The following is a 20,981-nucleotide window of genomic DNA, read 5'->3' as shown; positions in this document are numbered from 1 at the left end:
TAGGGGGGTACCAGGATAACACGGGTATTTACTTATCAAGGGGGGGTTCTGGGCCCTATCCCCCGCGATTAACGAGGCCCTACTGTACCGTAGTTAACTCTACGGATTGTGACCGAGACGACTAGTATCCTAATTGAACTGCAACTCGGGGCTGCCTGCAACCTCCCAGGAGTTACCAGTTTCGGTTTTAGATACTTATGGTATTGTCACGACAACGCCAACTCAGCTTTTGTATTTACCGAAATCCGTTTCGTTTAAATATAATTGCGCAAGCATATTTTTTATGCTCGATGGTTCTAGCCGAACGCATTCCTTCATGGAATGGATTACCTGGCAACTCGGGATGACGAGTAAGCGAGAGCTACTGTGTATTGGACTGCCTGATAGCAGCTCAGTACCAGCTGGCTCTCCGGAATGCAATGATTGACTACCGAACCGTATCTCTGCCCAACAATCCACGGACTTAGGTCTCTGATTAACGGGGATTCTCGCATACATGAATGACCATCTACTGCTCTGACGCTCGATTTCATTGCCTCCGACATTGCGAGAATTTTCAACAGAGATATCTCTTGGACTCTTTCATCTTTCTGTTTACTGCAAGGTAACAGAAGTCTGTACTAGTCTCCAGCTGCATCGCACTGCGATAATGCGGAATGATTTCTGCAGACATCTGAGTTTGTCTTCAAATATCTCGTATTTGTAGGTGTGCAATTGTCATTTTTGACATGCAACTTCCTCGGCAGATATATACTTAGCTAATGTCTCTGACGTCCCGACAGAATTCAAAACTCGCGGCACACGCTACAGGTAGGTCAGGTGATCACCTTCTCCCGCCGCTGGATGGCGGGAATAGGAACCATTCCTGTTTTCTAATCAGATTTTCTCTGTCGCCGGTACCGACAACATCGTTGTTAGTTCCTCCTGCATGGAATTCTTGCTTGCTTTGCTGAGGATTGTTTTTGGTGAAGTTTTCATTCTTTGGCTTTCACATACACTGTTTTGGACCGTTTTTTTGATTTGCTTAGGACTTTTTCTTCAATATGTCTGATATTGCACCTGAAACTCATTTTAGAGTGTGTATGAAAGAAGGATGTAAGGTGAGACTGCCGAAAGCTTCGGTGGATCCTCACACTATTTGTGTTAAATGTAGGGGGAATGAATGCTCAGTTAGTAACACTTGTGATGAATGTTTAAGTTTGACTGAGATGCAATGGAAGAGTTTGACTGCGTATGTAAAGAAATTGGAGAAAGATAGAATCAGGAAGGCTTCAGCTAGAAGTTCAAGTAGGTCCTGCTCTATGGATCAGGACAGTCATTCTAATCCCAATGTAGTTTCTCCTACTTCTAACGTGGTTTCAGCTCCATCCCCCCGCAGCAAACTCGTAGATTCGTCGTTGGAGAGAGCTGCAATGAAAGCATCGATCCGTAATTTGCAAGCGCAATTACGAGAGATGGAAGGTAAGAGTGAAGTGTGCAGTGTCCCCAGTGCATCGCTCCTAGGCCTAGACCTCTTTCAGACTACCATGACCAAGGGCGGAGGAATGTCGAAAGCCGCAAGGGGGATGTAGAGTATTCCCAACGGTCAGGCGTCCCTTCGGCAGTTCCTGTAGACTTGTCCCAGGCTGCCTTGGATCGCTATAGACAAAGCGTCCTTAGGAAGTGTTTTTCCAACTCGGAAGACGACGTGGATGGAGCTCCGCTTCTAAGTCGCGCCCCCTGAAGAGAGCCTGGAAACCTCCTACTGGAGACGTGTTAGACTCCAGCCCCGAGCCTTTTCCGGAGTATTCTCCCGCTCAGAAGAAGAGAGCAATGAGGTCTCCTGATTCTTCTGAAGGAATTTGATCTTCGACCAAGAAGTTTTTGGTGGGCCTGCAAGAGCAGTTATCCACGTTAGTAGGCTCTCTTTCCAAGGGGTCTTCTCGCAGGAAGGACTCCTCTCTTCCTGTCAAGAGCTCTCTTAAGAGACCTTCGTCGAGACAGCGTTCGGACTCTGGCAGGCGTCTCTCCTGTAAGACGCTCCTCTCCAGCTAAATCGTTTGACTATGCTTCTTCTTATCGCGAACGATCGGCGATTCCGACCAGACGCTCTTCTTCGAGTAAGATCCTGCATTCTTCTAGACGCCCTAGTAAGGGCTCAAGCCCCTCTCCTGGCAGGAGCCAGGATCAGCGATCCTTACGTAGGAGTAGCGAACGCTTTTCTCCCTATAGGCGCTCTCAGAGGGATAGAAGCGCCTCTCCTTGCAAGCTAAGGGAGCAGGATAGTCTCCGCTCTTCCCGTAGACACAGAGAGAGCGATTAGCAGTTCTCTCCCCCCAGACGTTCTCGGAGAGATTCTAGCGCCTCTCCTAGCAGGCTCCATCATGATCCCAGACGCTTTTCTCCTCCAAGGCGAGTAACTCCGTCCAGGCGCCCACGACAGGACACTAAGGATTCTTCACTTGACAAGACTGTGGTTGATGGTTAGGAACGTGAGGCTTCCCTGGCCCACTGATGTGTTTCTTGTTCTCCTGGAAGAGACCTTAACCGTAAGAGTCAATCTCCTTTGGGTAGCTCTATTCGGCGACATTCCTTGTCTTGGGACCGTTCTTGGTTGGCGTCTCAAGGACGTGTACTCGACTCTTCACATGGCCATGTACGTGATTCTTCCCACGAATGCGTATGTGTACGTGATTGTTTCGGCAATGGTGTACGTTGTTCTTCACATGAACCTGTATGCAGTTCAAGCTGGAACCGTGTACAAGTGTCATTGCATGATGACGCTTGCGAACCTTTGTTCACAGGCTCTTAAGAGTTTGAGAGATTACTCTCCTACCAATACATAATGTCCAAATGCTAGGCTTCCTGGGGAAGCTTCATCAGTGTTGTTGCAAAAGGAGGACGATGCTACCAAGCCGCCTCCTTCCCGTCGTCGGTCACCATTGCTGGAGCAAGAGGAGGGAGACACTCAAGAATTTGTCTTCCTTCACGGAGGTTGTTGATCTCATTCGTAAGTTCAACAATCTTGAGTGTAGAATGGTGGCTCAGTCTTCTATCACCCCTACAGGCATAGAGGTCTTGCTGGGTGTCAGTCAGGATTCTAGAACTTCTTTTGAACTTTCCCTGTCGGGTCACATGCAGTCCGTCTTGCAATGTGTGAACACTGGTGTCGGATCAGTATGGCTCTGCATTCCAAGGGATCGTCCAAGTTTCTTCCTCCTCTCCTTTTGGCATAGGAAGAACTTCTCAACTAATGTAGTTCATTTGATGCCTCGTCACCTTAACCCAGACGTGATCTGTCTTAAACCTGGTCTAACTCTAGAGCAGGTTAGGTCGGAAGGTCCTTCCTTATCACAAGAGGCTTTGTATAGGTCTGTAGGTGGTTCAGTGAGTTCTTCCTCACTCACTAGACTGTTACAGTCCGGTGGTAAGGCGATTTCTTACCTGGCCCACCTTAGTGCGAACTTGTGGGTCAACCACCACCTAGCCAGGAGAGACGCAACTCTGTCCAAGGTGGTTGAGTTCTGTGGTCTTTTGAGTCTTTATTGACGCTCAGGAATGGGGATCTCCTTGATTCGCAGTTTCTGTTACCGAGGACTGAATTAGAGAATACGATTGACTGGCAATGGGTAGATACTAGGGACAGGTTAGTTCATCAGGCAGTATCCAAGTCGGAGGCATGTTCATGACGCCGCCCTCCTCAGCGACAGGTAAGAAGATCTTCGCCTGTTAAATCTTGTAAGAGTTCTGTTTCGGTGAGGGTCTCTGTCTCCCTTACAGGCTAAGTCTAACAAGCAGCAGCATCCCTTTCAATCCCACTACTACAAGCCTGCGAGGGGCTTAAGAGGAAGGGGTAGAGTGGGCGCCTCTCCCTCTCCGTTGCCACAAGGAGGGGGATGCCTGGCGAGCCAGTGGGCCAAGTGGCAAAGTTATGAAGCTGGGAAATGGGTGGGTAGTAGATGTTTTGCAGGTGGGATATCTACTACCATTTAACCCTCTTACGCCGACTGGACGTATTTTACGTCGACTTACAAAAGTTTTTTTTTAAAATTTGTGGAAAAAATACTTATAGGCCTACCAGCCTAAACTTTTTGAATCACGCACCTTGGGGGATGCTGGAGTTTCACGGATCAAGGTGTTGTTTTGTTTACAATCGTTACGCAGGCGCGCAAGCGCGAATTTCTTTCTTGCCGCACTAAAAAGTATCTGTGACACATCTCGGAAATTATTTCGTCACTGACATAATTTTTGTACCATTGTAAATTAGCCTTTACATGAAGTATTATATATGAAAATGTACGCATTTTTATGTAGAATATAACAATAAAATACTCACGATTGTAGCTTTTATCACTTTTGAGATATTTTCATATAAATAACGATAATTGCCAAAATTTCAACCTTCGGTCAACTTTGACTCTACCGAAATGGTCGAAAAACGCAATTGTAAGCTAAAACGCTTATATTCTAGTAATATTCAATCATTTACCTTAATTTTGCAACTAATTGGAAGTCTCTAGCACAATATTTTGATTTATGGTGAATTTATGAAAAAACTTTTTCCTTACGTCCGCGCGGTAACTCTTTCGAAAAAAAATCATACATGCGATTGTGGTAATGTTTGCACCATTTTTCAAAATAGCCGTTATATAAAGTTTTTTATATATGGAAATGTGTGCAATTTCATGCACAATACAACTAAAAACAACCCATGGTTGTAGCTTTTATCAGTTTTGAGATATTTTCATATAAATAACGATAATTGCCAAAATTTCAACCTTCAGTCAACTTTGACTCTACCGAAATGGTCCGAAAAACGCAATTGTAAGCTAAACGCTTATATTCTAGTAAATATTCAAGCATTTACCTTCATTTTGCAACAAATTGGAAGTCTCTAGCACAATATTTTGATTTATGGTGAATTTATGAAAAAAATAACATTTTCTTTACGTCCGCGCGGTAACTTCCCAAAAAATCATATGTGCGATTGTGGTAATGTTTGCACCGTTTTAAATTAGCCGTTACATAAAGTTTTTATATATGAAAATGTGCGCAATTTCATGTAGAATACAACAAAAAAAATAATTGAAGGTTGTAGCTTTTCTCATTTTTTAAATATTTGCATATAAATCACGATAAATAGAAAAAAAAAACCACGTTCGGTCAACTTTGACTCTACCGAAATGGTTGAAAAACAAAAAACGCAATTGTAAGCTAAACTCTTACAGTCTAGTATATTCAGTCATTTACTTTCATCTTGAAACAAATTCGAAGTCTCTAGCAAAATATTTAGATTTATGGTGAATTTAAAAAAAAAAATCTTTCCTTCCCTCCGCGCGCGGATTCTCCACCACAAATCTCCGAAATATGTACGTCCCATTCTCGGAATATTTGCTCAGTTTCATATTAGGCATTTCATAGAGTTTTATATATGAAAATGTGCGCAATTTTATGTAGAATAAAACGAAAAATATTTGGAAGGTTGTAGCTTTTCTTATTTTCGAAATATTGCATATAAAAAATATATATATAAAAAAATTTGACATTCGGTCACTTTAACTCGTCAGATATGGTAGAAACTGCAATTGTAAGCTAATACTCTTTAAGTATAGTAATAATTAATCATTTGTCTTTCTTTTGAAAGAAATTTGGAAGTCTCTAGGACAATATTTAGATTTATGGTGAATTTTTGAAAAAATATTTGTTTACGTCCACGCGTTACGAATTCATACATTATTTTGTGATAATATTTTCTCTGTGTTGCTTTTATTGTTTTACAATGTGTTATATACCAAAATGATCGCAATTTAGTGTACATTACAACGAAAAAAAAATAACTTTTTACCTTTAACCGTTTTGCGCACAGCGCGATTTGAATACAATTATATATGAAATTTCGTTTTTGCGCTATCATATATCGCATTATTTATACATGATAATGATAATTTTTTTCATTTCTGATGGTTGTATACTAAACTTCAGGCAATGAAAAAAAAAAGGAGCCAAAAATGAACTCTTAATCTTGAAAACTAAGCGCGCTGTGATTTAAAAAAAAAAATATTTTTTCCCCTTCCGCGCTCACTCCGAAACCCCTCTGGCACACGGGAGACAAATTTTTATTTACCGCTCCGGCGTAAGAGGGTTAACTTCTCTCCCCCCTCTTGGACAGACCCTTTCTCAGTTGGACATATGCTTGTGATTCCCTGGAGTTTTTAGCTCTTCAGGAGGAAGTGTTTAAAATGCTGAACAAGGGTGCGATAGAGGAAGTAAAGCGTCCCTCTTTGTGGTTTTACAGTCGCATTTTCCTAGTACCAAAAGCGACAGGCGACTGGAGACTGGTAGTTGACCATCCACCTTGAGTCTTTTTGTCAGGAAGATAAGGTTCAAGATGGAGACGCCATGGACAGTGTTAGCAGCAGTAAGGGACGACTTCTTGCTGTCAATAGACTTGTAGGATGCTTACCTCCAGATCCCTATTCACCTTTCGTCCAGGAAGTTTCTTCGTTTCACTCTGGAAGAGCAGTTATACCAGTTCAAGGTTCTGTGCTACGGGTTGACCATGTCCCCTCAGGTGTTAGCAAGGGTCTTTGCCCTCATATCGACATGGGCTCGTGCTCAAGGGATTTGCCTGTTATGGTACCTTGATGACTGGCTGGTCTTGGCAAGCTCCAAGGAGAAACTGCTGCAGGACAGAGATCATTGTCGGAAGCTAGACATAATAGTAAGCCTAGAGGAGTCAATTCTCTTTCCCAGTAAGAACGCTCTTTATCTAGGTATGGTTACAGATACAGCAGCATCGAGAGTTGTTCTGTCGGACCAGAGGTTGGAGAAGTTGCAGTTAGTGGCACGCAAGTTCCTATCACAACCAGAACAGCCAGCTCACCAATGGCAGGTCCTTCTGGGGATTTTGTCTTCTCTGGACAAACTGGTCCCTCATGGTTGTCTTCATCTTCGGTCTCTGCAATGGAGATTGAAAGACTTCTGATCCTTGGCAGGAGATTCCCCTCTTCTGAGAGTTCCTCTGTCACGTGAGGCAAGACCTACGTTGGTGGTTGGACAACCATAATCTCTCGGTGGGAATCCCTTTGTGTTCTCCCCTTCCAGACTTCCTTCTGTTTTCAGATGCCTCCATCACAGGTTGGGGTGCTCGTCGGGAGACCACATTGCATCAGGCGTTTGGGGTGCGGAAGATAATCTGCTAAACATCATCCTGTGGAACTCAAGATACTTCCATCGACGAATCAATGGAAAAAAAGGAAGGAGACAGAGGCACACTCACACTAGCCACAGAGTGATTGTGGGAGAGGGAGATGACAAATCATCCATCTGAGGAGAAGAAAAACCCTCCCAAGAAGGAAGAGTTAAACTCTACGATGTTCCCTCTTCCTATAAAACTCCACTGCGACTTAGGCCAGGAATGACGGAACAGGCCAGGAATAACGTTCCGGACAAGGATTAATAATTGTACAATAATTAGCACGGCACCTACTGTATATCTTATGTGGGTCTGTGACAACAGCAACTAAAAACCTTGAGCAAGGAAAACCGCAAATGCCCGGGCACATGCATTGACGAGGCCGTGGAGACACTGTAGAATCCATAATGCAGAATACACACACACAAACATACTGAAATAAAAGGAACATGGGCACAAATTACTGGCTTGGAAAAGAGCAAAGCAATAGCGTCTTACTCTCCAAGGCGGTTAAGGAAAGACTAAATACATCACAAGGCAGTGCGCAGTCTCTGACCAGCTATCACCTTGTATGTGCAGGACTTGCTAGATCTCCCAGATTCTTTGCTTACAATCTTTGATTGTTTTTAACTGGTTACCAGCTAGTGCTTAGAAATATTGTATTGTTAAGACCGAAAGTTTGTTCCACATCTGTATCACACAAAAAAATTATACAACTTTGTGGTAAACATAAAGCTAACATTTTCAATTAACAAAAAATTGTCTTCTCGTGGTAAACATAAAGCTAACATTTTCAATTAACAAAAAATTGTCTTCTCGCAATTTTCCTTAAAACAATGTTACCCCATATTATAGGCCTTTTTTAGCAACTCAGGTACTACTACAAACTAAGTTCTGTGGTATAATAAAAAAGCTATAAAATCTCATTATACAACTTTGTATTAAACATAAAATTCATATTTTTTTATAACTAAAAAGTTAGCATCCTGTAATAATGAATTTTTTTTATATATATAAACAAAAACATTGACAACTATAATAATTCCTGTCAGTTTGCTTTAATGAGATGGTGTGTGACAGGGCCAACTTATGATCATATGAATATGGTCTCCAAACACCATAGTAGCTGGCAGGATAGGTCAAGTAAGTCTGGACAAGACTAGATCTGCATTGTGTGTACAGGACCAATACGGGTATGACTCAGGACCGGTATGGGTATGACTCAGAACAGTGGAGTTGGAAAACAAACAATTTTAACGACAGAATAGCCTGTACACAGGTATGACTCAAAACAGTAAATGTTGGAACACAAAGTTTTTATAATAGCTTGTGATACATATGTTGTGTTCCTTATAGCTTATTTATATCTATACTATAAAGATATATCTACTCATAACGTGTCATGTTCAAGATTGCCAGGTTTAATTCTTGTTATTTAGCCATAATGAGACCATGTGTAAAGGTCCAGCTTACAACACACAATTTGTTATACGTTTAAGGGTGTATCAATCAATTCGTATTAATTTGCAGTATTTTAGCATCAATTCATATCAATTCACTGCATTTTAGCATAAACTCACATAAATTCAACTAGATTTTTTGGCATAAATTCCAATTCAATTCCAATTAATTTGATATAAATTCCAAATTCCAAATATTTCAAAAAATTTTTCAATTCTAGTTTAGCATCATTTTCAATTCAGTTCATAGATGACCCCCAACCCTGTACGCAAACAGGCAGGATTGTTGAGAAGCTTATTCCCCCCCCCCCCCCCCCCCCCTCCCCCTCATTAAAAAGCTTTTAGTTTGCCTGGCTCAGCATTGTTTCTCTGGCGGCACACTAACCCCACCATCCACATTCAACCCCTCTCACGTGGACAGAAGAAAAAGCTGAATGGAAAACTATAGATGCTCAAACCACCTGGAAGGGATGGGTCAAACTAAATTATCCTATTAGTACATAATTTTTTATTTTTCACTCTTGTCCTCTAGCCTGATGGAGGAAATACAACAACAATCATAATAGAGTTAGGCATTTGAAAAATATATTTTATAATTGTATTTTGTCCCAGATAAACATCTCTCCAAATTTATAGAATTTATCTTTATCTTATCTGTGGCTACTTTCTCTTTTTTACTGTTATTTTGACTTTTGCTTTTTAGGATGGTTGGGACCAGAGTATATGTGGGTGGTCTCAGTTACCGCGTAGGAGAACGTGATTTGGAACGTTTTTTCAGAGGTTATGGACGCTTACGGGACATTGTCATAAAAAATGGATTCGCTTTTGTCGTAAGTATTATTCTTAGAATTGTTGACATAAAAAATGTATTGGTTTTGGCGTAAGTATTAATGTTAGATTTTTAAGATTAGTTTTGTGTTATTACCGTTTTAAGTGGCCTATATTATTTTTAAAGAGTTTTTTCTTGTGTGTAAATTGAGTGCTCAATATATGAAATGTAGGAACTGCTATACGATGTAGTGGAAGTTTTTATAATTTAGATTTTCATACAATGAACTTACCTGTCAGATATATACTTAGCTAAGACTCCGTCGTCCCCGACAGAAATTCAAATTTCGCGCCACTCGCTACCGGTAGGTCAGGTGATCTACCTGCCTGCCCTGGGGCGGCAGGACTAGGAACCATTCCCGTTTTTCTATCATATTTTCTTTTCTCTGTCGCCGGTGGGTAATCAACATTGTTTGTTTACTACCTGCTCCCTGACTGGAATTCGCTTTTCAAGACTTTTTTGATCATCTATATTGGATTTCTTGGTGACGTACTGGATCGTTGTTTTGGCATTCGCTACTGTGGACTGGATTTGGACTTGCTTTTGATTTTTCTAATAGAATGTCTGATTCAAGTGTTAGTGTGAGTGTGTGTGTGAATGTAGGCTGCAAGGTGAGGATACCGAAGGCTTCGGTTGATCCTCACACTGTATGTCGTAAATGTAGGGGGTTTGACTGTTCTTTGGCTAACACCTGTATTGAGTGTGAAAAGTTGAATGCTAATGAATGGAAGACTCTAACTTCTTACTTGAAGAAGTTAGAGAGGGATAGAATTAGACGGGCTGCACAAAAGAGTGTGAGTACAAGGCCTATTGAGCCTTTTTCTGAGTCTAACTCTCCTTTTATTAATGAATATGATTTCTCCTTATGTATCTGAATCCTCACAGGCTTTGCATTCGGATTCGCTTCTGAAATCGCCAATCTGAAGGCTACTCTTCGTAAAATGAAGACAAAGATGCGGCCATGCAAGGTAAGGTACTAGTGATTGTGAATTACTAAGTGAAGTGAGTGTTCCCAGTGTTGTGGAGGGGGCGTCTGACCGTCCCTGCGATGCTCCCAGGCCTAGACCTCTTCCAAACTCACATACCCAGAGGAGTAGGAAAGTCGAAAGTCGTACGGAGGTTGTGGGGAATCCCCAACGGTCAGGCGTCCCTTCAGCAGGTTCTGTTTCGTTACAGTCTGCTCAGGACCGCTCTAATAGAAGCGTCCTACGAGATTGTTTCTCGTCGTCCGTTCTCCTTCACCTAAACGAGGGTGGAAGGACTCGGATCTTTCAGTCTAGGTCCACTGAAAATGGACCATTGGCAAAGATGCGCAGGCGTTCGACTCGAGCCCGGAACGCTTCTCGGAGGAAGCTCCTTCTTCTATCAAGAAGGCTAAGCTGGTTTCGACGCCTCCTAGAACAGTATTTGAGGATCGCACTCCTTCGAGTTCTCCTGCTTCTTCTATTGAAGAGGACGCTGGTGTGGCTTCCAAGAGGATATTGCTTGCAGTTCAAGAGCAGATAGCCTCTTGTTGGAGTTCTTTCGAGGGATCCCCCTCGCAAGAAGGACGCTAGACTTCCTATTAAGAAGTCCTCGTATTCTTCACCGGCCAGACGTGAAGCGTCCTCCAGACATGGGGAGTCTTCCCAGCAGGCGCGAAGAGTCGTACAAGCGTCGAGGATCTATCCGAGCGAGTTGCTGCTTAGATCATGGATAACGCTCAGGCGTGAGGCCCGCCAGCCAGGTCGCGATAAGGATTCCAGCCAAGCGCGAGGCGCCAGCCAGGCGCGAGGATTCAGCCAAGAGCGAGACGCCAGCCAGGCGCGAGGAGTCAGCTTTGCGTGAGGCGCCAGACAAGCGCGAGGCGTCAGCCAGGCGCGAGATGCCAGCCAGGCAACAAGCTCCAGCCAAGCGAGAAGCGCCAGCCAAGCGCGGCGAGCACAAGACAAGGCGATGGCGCCAGGACAAGCGGAGGCGCCAGACAAAGCGCGAGGCGCCAGACAAGGCGAGGCTCCAGACAAGGCGCGAGGCGCCAGCCAAGCGCGAGGAAGCTTTCCAGGCGTTGAGAAGTCAAGCAGACGCGAGACTTCTTTTAGACTTGAGAGAGAGAGTGTTCACTCTATGAGTCCCTCTCCTAGTAGGAGCTTGTCACCAGTAGAGAGAGGAACGGGATGAAAGATCCTCTCGTTTTTTCAGGCCGATTCTCCACAGGTGTAGAAGGAGATTCGGAAGAAGAGGGTGACGGTAGAGAAGGAGTCTCTAACTATAAAGTTCTGACTGACCTTCTTTTGCAGGAATACGGAGATTCTTTAACTCCTGCGGCTCCTCCGCCTTCGATCACTGTTTTCGAGTGCGGTTGTACCTAAGTCTTCGTCGTCTTGAAGATGAGACCTACGATCTCTATGAAGAGAGCGCTTCAGTCCTTAGACAAATGGATGTTGTCAAAGAGGATCCTGGGCAGAACCACCTGTATGCCTCCAGCTATACTTTCTGGCAAGAGAGGTTTCTGGTACCGAACTGGGGAGAACATGGGCCTTTCTCTCCCAGCGGCAGCCGAAGCGGACTTTTCAAACCTTGGTTGATTCGTCAAGGACACGCTTTGAATGGAGCTCGCGTGTCTTGGGCGATTTCGGAGACGGATCATCTCCTCAAGGGACTCTTCCATATTTTGGAAGTGTTTGAATTTCCTAGACTGGTCCCTTGGGGTGATGTCTAAGAAGGCTCATGCCTCGGAAGGTCTAGACCCCGAAGTCTTCTGAGTATTCTTGCTTGTATTGACAAGGCAGTAACAAGACGGATCGGGAGAAATCTCCTCTCTTTTCGGAGCAGTACTCCTTAAGAAGAGAGGTATTTTTAGTTCCTTCCTAACCAAGGAGGTTTTTTCTCCCTCACAGAGAGCAGCCCTGGTTTTTTTTTTCGCTCCCATGTCTGACTTCCTGTTTCCTTCTCAGTTAGTGAAGGACATTTCTCGATCACTGACTGAGAAGGCGACACAGGATCTTCTCCTGCAAACTGCAAGGAAGAAGAGACCACTTGTTTCGGTTGACAAGAAAGGACCGGACTTCTACTGTTCAGCCCTTTCGAGGAGGCCCTCTCTCCAGAGCTACCTCTAAGAGAAGAGGTCCTGAGAGGATGGTAAGGCTTCTTCCCGTCCCTTTAAGAAAGGGAAGTGAGACAGACAACCTCCAAACACCAGTGGTGCCAGGCTTCTCGAATTTACAGACGCCTGGTCACTCATAAACTCGGACGCCTCTTCCATGTCCATAATCAGGAAGGGATATCTTATCCCCTTCCAAGACAGTCCTCCCTAACGACCATTCCGCGGGAACTGTCAGCCAGATACAGGGACCCTGTACTGAGGGATACTCTTCGTCTGATGGTGAATCAAATGTGGGACAAAAGAGCTATAGAATTAGTTCTAGAGCAAAACTCTCCGGTTTTACAATCGGCTTTTCCTGGTTGCGAAAGCCTCGGGGGGCTGGAGACCAGTACTAGATGTCAGCGCTCTGAACAAGTTCGTTCTAAAGAGGAGTTCTCTATTGGAGACTTCGGCCTCAGTCCTGGCGGCTTTGCGTCAAGGAGATAGGATGGTGTCGCTGGATCTCCAGGACGCCTATTTTCATGTCCCGATTCACCCTTCGTCGAAGAAGTACCTCCGTTTCATGACGGGGGAAGGATCTTTCAGTTCAGGGCCTTGTGTTTCGGCCTGTCCACAGCTCCTCAGGTCTTCACAAACCTGATGAAGAATGTGGCGAGGTTTCTTCACCTCAAAGGCGTCAACATCTCTCTATATCTGGACGATTGGCTCATCAGGGCCAGAACAGAGAGACAGTGTTTGGAGGACCTTTCTTTGACCCTAGACCTGATAAAGGCGTTGGGACTACTCGTGAACCTCGAGAAGTCACAGCTGATTCCCAGACAGAACTTGGTCTATCTGGGGATTCAGATGGATTCTCGGGGTTTTCGAGTATTTCCTTCGCAAGAGAGAATCGTGAGAGGCTTGGAAAAAGTTCTCTCTTCTTAGGGAAAGAACGGACTTCGGCGAGGGAATGGTTAAGCCTTCTAGGCACCCTTTCCTCGCTCGAACAGTTCTTTCCTCTAGGAAGACTACATCTTCGTCCTCTTCAGTTTTTCCTAAGGAGATCTTGGAACTGGAAGACGGGACTTCTCTCCGACAGTTTTCTCCTTCCAATGGAGATGAAACCACACCTGCAATGGTGGTTGTCCCCTCTAAAAGAGAACAAGGAATTTCTCTGGAAGTTCCGAACCCAAGCCGAGTGTTGTATTCAGACGCATCGGAGAAGGGTTGGGGAGCAACACTAGGACCGAGAGAAGTGTCAGGCACCTGGAAGGCAGCACAGGTGTCCTGGCACATAAATTGCAAAGAACTTCTAGCAGTTCACTTGGCGCTAAAGTTCTTCGGACCCTTTGTTGTGACGAACAGTGTGGTCCAAGTGAATGTGGACAACACTACAGCCCTGTCCTACATTCGGAAGCAAGGAGGAACGCACTCCGTGTCTCTATAAGAGATAGCAAGAGATCTGCTAATTTGGGCCTCACAGAGAAACATCTCCCTCCTGACAAGATTGTTCAGGGTACTGAGCAGGAGAAGCCAGGTCCTTCACACAGAATGGACTCTTCATTCAGAGGTGTGTCAGAGTCTTTGGATCTTTGGGGCACTCCTCACGTAGATCTGTTCGCCACATTCCTTTCCAAAAGGCTGGAAGTCTTTTGTTCAGTGGTGGAAGACCCAAGAGCTCTCGTGTCGACGCCTTCCTGCTAGACTGGTCTCATGTGGACGTGTACGCTTTCCCCCCTTTCAAAATCCTGGGACAAGTGTTGAGAAAGTTCGTAGCATCCAACGGGACAAGGATGACCTGATAGCCCCGTTTTGGCCAGCACAAGATTGGTTTGCAGAGGTGCTGGAGTGGAACAGTAGACTTCCCAAGATCCCTTCCAAAAAGGATGGATCTTCTCAGACAGCCACACTTCGAGAGGTTTCATCAAAACCTCCCCTCCCCGCTCTCGCGCTGACTGCCTTTCGACTATCGAAGACTTGTCAGAGCGAGGGGTTTTTCCGTCGCGAAGCTGCAAGCGCTATCGCTAGAGCCCGCAGAGCTTCCACTAGACGAGTCTATCAGTCGAAGTGGGAGGTATTCAGAAGGTGGTGATAAGTCTAAGAAGTTGGTCCTCCTCCAGTACCTCTATAACCGAAATCGCTGATTTCCTTTTGTTCTTGAGAGAGGTCTCTCATTTGTCTGTATCGATGATCAAAGGATACAGGAGCATGCTTTTCGGCGTCTTTAGAAACAGAGGCCTAGAGATTGCTGAGAATAAAGATCTGCACGACTTGATTAGATCGTTTGAAACGACAAATTTAAGGAACTAACTCCTCCCAGCTGAACCTGGATGTAGTTCTTCCAGTTCCTTTCGTCTGACAGATTTGAGCCTCCCCATGTAGCTTCGTTCAGGATATAACAAGGAAATGCTTGTTTCTCCTATCTTTGGCGACAGCCAAAAGAGTTGGGGAACTTCATGCCCTGGAAGATGAAGTCGGCTTTAACAAAGACGTCGGCCTTCTGCTCGTTTAGAACTCTTTTTCTAGCGAAAAATGAAAATCCATCGAATCCCTGGCCCAAGAGATTCGAGATCAAAGGCTTATCGAGTCTAGTAGGGAGAGAAAACAGAGAGGTCTCTTTTCCCGGTAAGAGCCTTGAAGTTCTTCTTACAAAGAAGAAACAAATGGGAGGCTCTAGACAAAGTCTTTGGTGTTGCGATTAAGGACCCCACAAGAATCATGTCTAAGAACGCATTATGCTTTCTTCATTAGGAGCGTCATTACAGATGCTCACCAAGTTCTGTCCCTGACGTGACTTTTCTTTTTTCGCTTTTAAGAGTAAAAGCCCATGAGTTAGAGCAGTGGCGACGTCTCTCTCTTTTCAGAAGAATATGTCGTTAAGAAAATCATTGATACGACATATTGGAGGTGCAATTCGGTTTTTGCATCTCACTATCTTAAAGACGTTCGCGTGACCCTACGAGAAATGTTTTCTCTGGGACCTTTTGTATCGGCGGATACAATACTGGGTACGGGAGCAAACACCATCCTTAACTTTGTACATACCTTCTACTAGATATGTTCTAGATTTCTGCTGACAAAGAGGGCTCGGTGCTGCACTGGCGGCCAGTCACTGTTGTTCGTTAAGGAACTCCTTGTGAGTATTAAAAATTTTTTTTTTTTGAGAATTTTTGTATGAATGCTTTTTTCGTTTCGAGTTATGGGTTGTTTGTAATGAGTTCGGGGATAACTCAGAACAATTCTATATACTAACATGGTGGTTAGATCAGGTGGTCGGGATTGGTTTTATGCTCCTTCACAAGGTGTGTTGTCATAGTAATTGGTCCAGTAATCCCTTGGACGTAAAGGTCCTTTTAGGCTCTGCCTGCCTAGTAAGCGGTTTCATATAGCCCATCGACAGACCCACAAGAACTCTAGCCATAGATCTAATATCTCGCTAAAGTCTTGAGGTGATGCAGACTACCGGGCTACAGCCACGAAGTCTACCACCTATCAGGTAGGAACCAAGGTTTTTCTTTTATACCTACAACATATGTTGTTTACCTGTCTATTCCATATTAGCTGTCTCTGACCCTCCACCAAAGGGTGCCAATCAGCTAAGTATATATCTGACAGGTAAGTTCATTGTATGAAAATGATATTGTTATAATACAATAAAGTTTCATACATACTTACCTGGCAGATATATACGATTAATGGCCCACCCAGCCTCCCCGCAGGAGACAGGTGGAAGAGAGAAAATATGATAGAAAACGGGAATGGTTCCTAGTCCTGCCGCCCAGGGCAGGCAGGTAGATCACCTGACCTACCGGTAGCGAGTGGCGCGAAATTTGAATTTCTGTCGGGGACGACGGAGTCTTAGCTAAGTATATATCTGCCAGGTAAGTATGTATGAAACTTTATTGTATTATAACAATATCATATTTACATAAACTTACCAAGTAAGGTAGCCTAAAATTCAAAATTTGGGGTAGCACTAGTATTTGCCCAGGTGTAGTTAACTTGCTCCGCCCACTTCTGGTACTGAGAGAGGGAATAACCTGGCAGAGAGCTCCAATTCGTTTTCTGTCTGCTCCCAAGTAACATCGGTGGTTTCCAACAGCCTTCATTTTGTTATCGGTGGTTTCCAACAGCCTTCATTTTGTTTTGGGTGAGTTAAGAGTTCTTGGTGAAGTACAGTTATTATCCTACTTATGATGGGGTTAGGTTCCAAAAAACCCATCGTTTATTGGAAAAATGGTATCTGAATGTAGCCTAGCCTACACTAGGGTAATCGGTACCATCTTTACATATAGGGTAGCCTAGCCTACACTACACAGTATACTTTATACATTTATTGCTTAGTAATTATTAATTTCAGCTAACTCTAGGTTCAATACAAGTATATATCACCGTATTTAACTCTATTCAGAGTGAATTGCCTTGCTTCTAGTTAGCATAAAATATCTAAATACTTTACTTATATGAGACAAGGAATTTTTTTTATGATACAACATGTTTTTTAAGTCTAAATATAATGTTAATAAGTCTTGTGAATTAATTTTTTTTGTCGTTAATAGACTGCGTTGTTGGCATGTTTGTTTTTCAGACTGAGGGGAAGCCGTGACGTCACTGCCATTGATGACGTCACTCCCAGTCAAGCACCTCAGTGGTGTATGGTGTTGGCGTCCCACCTCGGTGGTCGCGAGTTCGATTTTCGGCCATTCCATTGAGGAGTGAGAGATGTGTATTTCTGGTGATAGAACTTCACTCTCGACATGGTCCGGAAGTCACATAAAGCCGTTGGTCCCGTTGCTAAATAACCACTGGTTCCATGCAACATAAAAACACCATACAAACAAACAAACAAGTCACTCCCAGTCGTCTCCTTTGCACTGCCTCTCTCAGCTGTGACGTCATCTCTGCCGCCCAGTTTGCTGCATCTCCCTTCCATGCCATCGGAGCCTGCTCTTGCAGAAAAGTCTGAGGTTATATGCCAGGGGGTGCTTAAGGGGGCCGGCTGGAACCGCTATATATGGTGGTATAGGGCGAAAAATGCAAAGTCATGAAAAAATTCATGGAGCTTCATATGGCAATTGAGAATACGTATACGAAATATTTTGTCAAAATTCCTCTTACTTTCGTAGTTACAGGGAAATTAGTTAACATAACTCAATAAGCCTAAAACACTGATCCGTACAAGAAAATGCAATATTTCTTCTTATTATCGTTAAATTTTTATAATTAATTGTCAAAGAAATTGGGAGCAAATGGCATCTGTAGACATTCCCCGAGTCGAGAAGGAGACTTCAGGCTCAGGTACCAAGTCCAGTCATGAATTAGTGCGATCACAGACATCAAGTAGTCTACACGTTCCATTTCACCTCTTGACATTCGCTTGCCTTTACGTATGTTTATGTATGTTTCGGCAAGAATTTCATCATGCCAATGAGGAAAAGACAAGGAAAACATCTCGCTAACATACAGACGAAGAAAAATCGCTCTAGTATTATTACAGAATATCATAATATTCTCGTAGTTAGTGAAGAGAGAGGGTAGGGTTGCTTAGTAACGCCCCCTTCTTGCCTGACAGTACACGTCACACTCTGCCCAAGGCTACGATCTTTGAGCAAAGAGATCTTCATTTATTATAAATAACAAAGTTTTGGTTTTTTAATACCCAAAAAAAAAAATGGAATATGAAATTCATAATAATCATGATTTATTAAATTGTCTTTGTAAAAAAAAAAAAAAAAAAAAAAAAAAAAAAAAAAAAAAAAAAAAAAAAAAAAAAAAAAAAAAAAAAAAAAAAAAAAAAAAAAAAAAAAAAAAAAAAAAAAAAAAAAAAAGGAGTACACCTTCGAGTATCACCTCTGACATTCTCTTGCATTTATGTTTATTTATCTTTGTTTCGGGCAAGAATTTCATCATGCCAAAGAGGAAAATACAAGGAAAACATCTCGTTAACATACAGAAGAAGAAAATTCGCTGTAATAAGCCGAGTTAGTGAAGGGGAGAGAGAGAATTGCGTAGGAAGGAGTGCCCCATCTTGCCTCAAGCAGTGCCCCAGGCTGCGATATATGAGCAAAGGGATCATCATTTATGATTAAATTATGATAAATAAAATAGTTTTGGTTTATTAATACACAAAAAACAAATATACATTCATAATAATCATTATTTTATTAACATTGTCTTCATAGAAATACGAAGGAAAACTTTGAACGCCGTATCTCAAAACTATACTTATTGACCTTCAAAATCTATCTTCTCACTTAGTTTTAAAGCTATAACATTGGAATTTCGTATATAACTCAGAAAGACATTATAGAACAATCAAATAGAGCCCTTTTTTTCAATTTTTGTTTTCGTCTTTTTTTTTTATAAATTTTTTCTCCTGATTTATAGGGTTTATTTTTTTACCATATTGAAAAATTCATATCTAGCAAAAAAAATGACTTTTAGAAAAAAAACACTCCATTCGATTGGAGGTCTACATCAGGTCTATATATGGTAGTAATCCCAGGTCTTCATATTAAATATCGGGAAGGAGATAGAATTTGAAAAAATGGTTATTTTCGGGATAAATTGAAACCCTGGCGTCACAAAACCGAAGGTCAGAGGCGAAAATCATATACGGTTTGGAGATGTCCCAAGTCACCTTATTAAGTGGTATGAATATCAAAGTCCTGTCCTTAAAAAATGGCATTAGCCGGCCGGCCCCCTTAAGAGGTTGGACTCTATTTTGGATGATAAGTTGGCTGCCTTGTCGGCGGGAAGGACTGGAAGGAAACTTGTTGCATCGTCCTCACCTCCTGCGAAGAAATTGTGTAAGAAATCAGGGCTGTCTCCCTCTCCCTCTTCCCCCTCTACGCCACATCGGCGCATCAAGCGTTGGAAGGCTAAGGACTTTGCTCTTTCTTCGCTTACAAGAAAGGAACAACGCGGACGTGTTCTCGAGAGTGTTGGTGTTCCGGAGAGAGTTAGTATATCTTCCCATGTGCAATCTGCAGTGGCTGCTTCGTCCTCTGCATCGAATTGCAAGTGTGTTGCAACCTCCCCCATCCGTGCACATTGCAAGCGTGTTGCAACCTCCCCTGTCCTTGCACATGATGCAAGTGCTCCTACTTTTCCAGGGCCTATTCGTCGCCGTAAGGGTGTCAAGGCACCTTTCTAGAGGTCGAAGGTGGTGAGTGCAGAGTTGGTGCAGCAGGAGTGTTTGCCTGCCCCTCTCCTTGGTGCTTCCAAGAGTTCGACTCTAGGTGATTCTCCTTCAAAACTCAAGTGTTTGGGATTCCTCTCCAACTCACGTTCGTACGTCTGCCACGCCCGTGACCATTCATGGACATGTTAATGAGTTGTCTGTTGGAGGAGTGCGTAGTGATGTTCCTAGTGTTGTAGTGAGTTTGTCTCGGGAACCGGCGCGTGGACCCAGATCAGATAGGTTAGTTGGTTTTTCGGGCTGTTTGGCTGCTGATACTTCCGTTAATTTTATTGAGGTCTCCATTGCTGGAGAAGGAGGAGGGAGACACGCAAGAGTTTTTGTCTTCCTTTTTGGAAGTTGTTGATCTCATTACTGGGTTCAACAATTTGGAAAGTAGGACTTGGGCTCAGTCATCTTACACTCCTTGCTGGGAGCTATGTAGGATCCCAGATCATCTCTTCAGCTTCCCTTGTTGGGGTACGTCCAGTCGGTCTCGCATAAGGGTAATGCCTCTGTTTCGGACCGGGACGGTTCGCTTCGCTCTAGGGGCTCTGCCAAGCTACTACCTCCACCTCTCACAAGACATAGGGAGTACTATGCTACGAACTCTGCATTTTTGATGTCGCGCCATCTTAACCCAGATGTCATTCACCTGAAGCCGGGATTGACTTTGGAGCAGGTGAGGTCGGTGGCTCTGTCCTTGTCTCCACAAGATGCCTCAGATATGGATATCTACGGCAGCCTCCATGTTGCAGATGGTTTCTTGGCTGGACCTCTGGTCTGTGATCTTTGCCAAGATAGCTTCTGACAGGTCCCCAGAGGGGTTGATGAGGGCATCCTTGCTTGCCAGTCTGTTGCAGTCCGGAGGCAAGGCGTTTTCGTATATGGCTCACCTCAATGTTAATTTATAGGCGAACCTTCTGATTAGAAGAGATGCGGCTTTATCTAGGATGGAGAGATCAGTTGACACAAAGTCCTTGCTGGCATTGAGAAACGGAGATCTGTTGGAGTCCCAATTTTTGTTTACTCGGACTGAGCTCGAAAATGTGATAAGACTGGTGCCAGGCTGATGCCAAAGACAGACTGGTGCACCAGGCGATGCCAAAGAACGGTGCACCAGGCGTCTAAGTTGGAGTCTTGTCCTCAGAGACGTCTGGCAACAGAATTCTATAACTTCCGTTTTACTTGTATTCAACCATCGTACAATAGTAAACAATTACCATAGTTATGTTATAAATGCTGTGAGATCGTCAAGGCAATGTATACAGGCGGCC

At 43.5% G+C, this 20,981-nt stretch overlaps 1 protein-coding gene across 5 annotated transcripts in view; it reads left to right on the top strand.

The window, feature by feature from the left end:
* LOC135207996 (serine-arginine protein 55-like) overlaps positions 1-20,981 on the top strand; it is a 332,296-nt gene that overhangs the window by 21,127 nt on the left and 290,188 nt on the right. For all 5 annotated transcript variants that reach the window (XM_064240086.1, XM_064240085.1, XM_064240084.1 and 2 more), the window contains exon 2: positions 9,338-9,464. In XM_064240086.1, coding sequence (XP_064096156.1) covers positions 9,339-9,464 — 126 coding nt within the window. In that variant the 5' untranslated portion in view covers position 9,338. The remainder of the gene's footprint in view (positions 1-9,337; positions 9,465-20,981) is intronic.

Source organism: Macrobrachium nipponense, chromosome 34, assembly GCF_015104395.2.
Source record: "Macrobrachium nipponense isolate FS-2020 chromosome 34, ASM1510439v2, whole genome shotgun sequence".
NCBI lineage: Eukaryota > Metazoa > Arthropoda > Malacostraca > Decapoda > Palaemonidae > Macrobrachium > Macrobrachium nipponense.
This window is presented reverse-complemented; position numbering and strand designations above follow the sequence as displayed.